General features: G+C 51.1%; 1 protein-coding gene across 2 annotated transcripts in view; it reads left to right on the top strand.

Annotated features, from left to right (window-relative positions):
• The window catches only part of raraa (retinoic acid receptor, alpha a), a 43,728-nt gene that overhangs the window by 26,980 nt on the left and 14,248 nt on the right, over positions 1 to 2,500 (top strand). For both annotated transcript variants that reach the window (XM_076267019.1, XM_076267018.1), the window contains exon 2: positions 796 to 944. In XM_076267019.1, coding sequence (XP_076123134.1) covers positions 796 to 944 — 149 coding nt within the window. The remainder of the gene's footprint in view (positions 1 to 795; positions 945 to 2,500) is intronic.

Raw genomic sequence — 2,500 nt, 5'->3', positions numbered from 1 at the left:
GTCTGCATGATGGACCGTGCGTACAGCAGGTTCTGGTCTGCATGATGGACCGTACGTACAGCAGGTTCTGGTCTGCATGATGGACCGTACATACAGCAGGTTTCCTGTCTGCATGATGGTGGACCGTACGTACAGCAGGTTCTGGTCTGCATGATGGACCGTACATACAGCAGGTTCTGGTCTGCATGATGGACCGTACGTACAGCAGGTTCTGGTCTGCATGATGGACCGTACATACAGCAGGTTCTGGTCTGCGTGGTGGAGAGAGCTGAGTCTTGTAGAGTTGGTAAGAGCAGCAGCACTCTAGTGCTTAGCAACCCTGAACAAGACCCAGCTCACCTGTAGAACAACTGGCTGGTTCACCTGTAAAAGACCTGGTTCACCTGTAGAACACCTGGCTGGCTCACCTGTAGAAGACCTGGTTCACCTGTAGAACACCTGGCTGGTTCACCTGTAGAAGACACACACACACACACACACACACTAAGATGTGGTGCAGTGTCTCTGGAGGGATCTGTGCAGAGTTCAGAGTATTGAATATGAAGGTCAGGGGTCATGTTGAAGGTCAAAGGTCAAATGTCCTTTCAGGAGTTCATGTCACTGCAGGAACTGTGGCCCAAGCTGAATCCGACCACTGGTCATTTTTACTGATCTCTCTCTCTCTCTCTCTCTCTCTCTCTCACTCTCTCACTCACTTCCTGTCGCACTTCACTGTTCCTAGCTGAATGAGGGCAAAAAGATACTTTAAAAAATACTCCTCGTAACGTTCTCTCTCTCTCTGTTTTTCTCCCGTAGCCATAGAGACGCAGAGCACGAGTTCGGAGGAGATTGTCCCGAGCCCTCCCTCCCCCCCCCCTCCCCCGCGCATCTACAAGCCGTGCTTCGTGTGCCAGGACAAGTCCTCGGGGTACCACTACGGAGTCAGCGCCTGTGAGGGCTGCAAGGTGAGGAGCTGGCCCAGGCACCGCAACATACTGCTCTCTCTCTCTCTCTCTCACTCTCTTCTCTCTCTCCTCTCTTCTCTCTCTCTCTCTCTCACTCTCTTCTCTCTCTCCTCTCTTCTCTCTCTCTCTCTCACTCTCTTCTCTCTCTCCTCTCTTCTCTCTCCTCTCTTATCTCTTCTCTCTCTCTCTCTCTCTCCTCTCTTCTCTCTCTCCTCTCTTCTCTCTCTCTCTCTCTCTCTCCTCTCTTCTCTCTCTCTCTCGCTCTCTCTCTTCTCGGACTCTTTCTCTCTCTTCTCTCTCTCCTCTCTTCTCTCTCCTCTCTTCTCTCTTCTCTCTCTCTCTCTCTCTCCTCTCTTCTCTCTCTCCTCTCTTCTCTCTCTCCTCTCTTCTCTCTCCTCTCTTCTCTCTTCTCTCTCTCTCTCTCTCCTCTCTTCTCTCTCTTCTCTCTTCTCTCTCTCTCTCTCTTCTCTCTTCTCGGACTCTTTTCTCTCTCTCTCTCGCTCTCTCTCTTCTCTGACTCTTTTCTCTCTCTCTGTCCTCTCTCTCTCTCTGTGTGTGTGTGTGTATCTGTGTTAAATTCAAAGGGTGCTTTATGAGCATGACTGTTTGAGTACAGTGTTGCCACAGGCAGTGTCACAAGTAACACAGTAGTGACCCCAAAGACAGGATATAGAAATACAGCGATGTGGATATAGATGTCTCTCTCCCTGCTCCCTCCCTCAGCTGCTGGAGCCCGTCGCCCCCTGCTGGCCAAACAGCACCACTGCAGTAATGACCGGTTCATAAACTTAGAAAGACTCCCAGTGAAGCTTCTAGAAGAAAGAGCGCCTTTAAGTTTGAGTTGTGCTGGCATCTGACGTTATCAGCAGCATCCTGGGGGAGTGTGTGTGTGTGTGTGTGTATGTGGGGTAACTCTGGGGTTAGTCCTACCTCTCCCTGTGCAGCTACAAAGCCTTCTCTACAGGGGGGCTACTTTGGACCTGCCTAGCTGTGCCTACGCTCACACACACACGCACACACACACACGCACACACACACGCTCACACACACACACACACGCACACACACACACACACACACACACACACGCACACTTCCTCCCACGCTCTGATATACAGACGTTAACATTAAATTTGCATGCAGGCTCAGTCAGCTTACATTGATGTGTTAGTGCCAGAAGGCTTGAAAAATGAGGAGTGTATGTGCTCGCGTGTGAGTGTTTGTTTGTGTGTGTGTGTGTGTGTGTGTGTGTGTGTGTGTGTGTGTGTGTGTGTGTGTGTGTGTGTGTGTGTGTGCGCGTGCGTGTGTGTGTGTGTGTGTGTGTTGTTTTGCCCGTCCACACACAGCATCTATCTTGTGTGTCTCTTTTCCAGTGGCTCTTTCTCCCCAGCTCCTTATCTCTCTCTCTCTCTCTCTCTCTCTCTCTCTCTCTCTCTCTCTCTCTCTCTCTCCCTCTCTCTCGCCCCCCTCTCTCTCTCCCCCCTCTCTCCTCCTCTTCATGTGTGTGTGTGTGTGTGTGTGACTGACTGTAATGAGGTAGCTGTACAGGACTGCCT

This window comes from Alosa pseudoharengus, unplaced genomic scaffold, assembly GCF_046254945.1.
Source record: "Alosa pseudoharengus isolate Yale_2024_CS ecotype anadromous, Long Island Sound unplaced genomic scaffold, YU_APseudo_1.1 YU_APseudo_1.1_scf_4, whole genome shotgun sequence".
Classification (NCBI taxonomy): Eukaryota; Metazoa; Chordata; class Actinopteri; order Clupeiformes; family Clupeidae; genus Alosa; species Alosa pseudoharengus.
The sequence above is the reverse complement of the archived record's forward strand: the minus strand, read 5'-3'. Positions and strand labels throughout refer to the sequence as shown.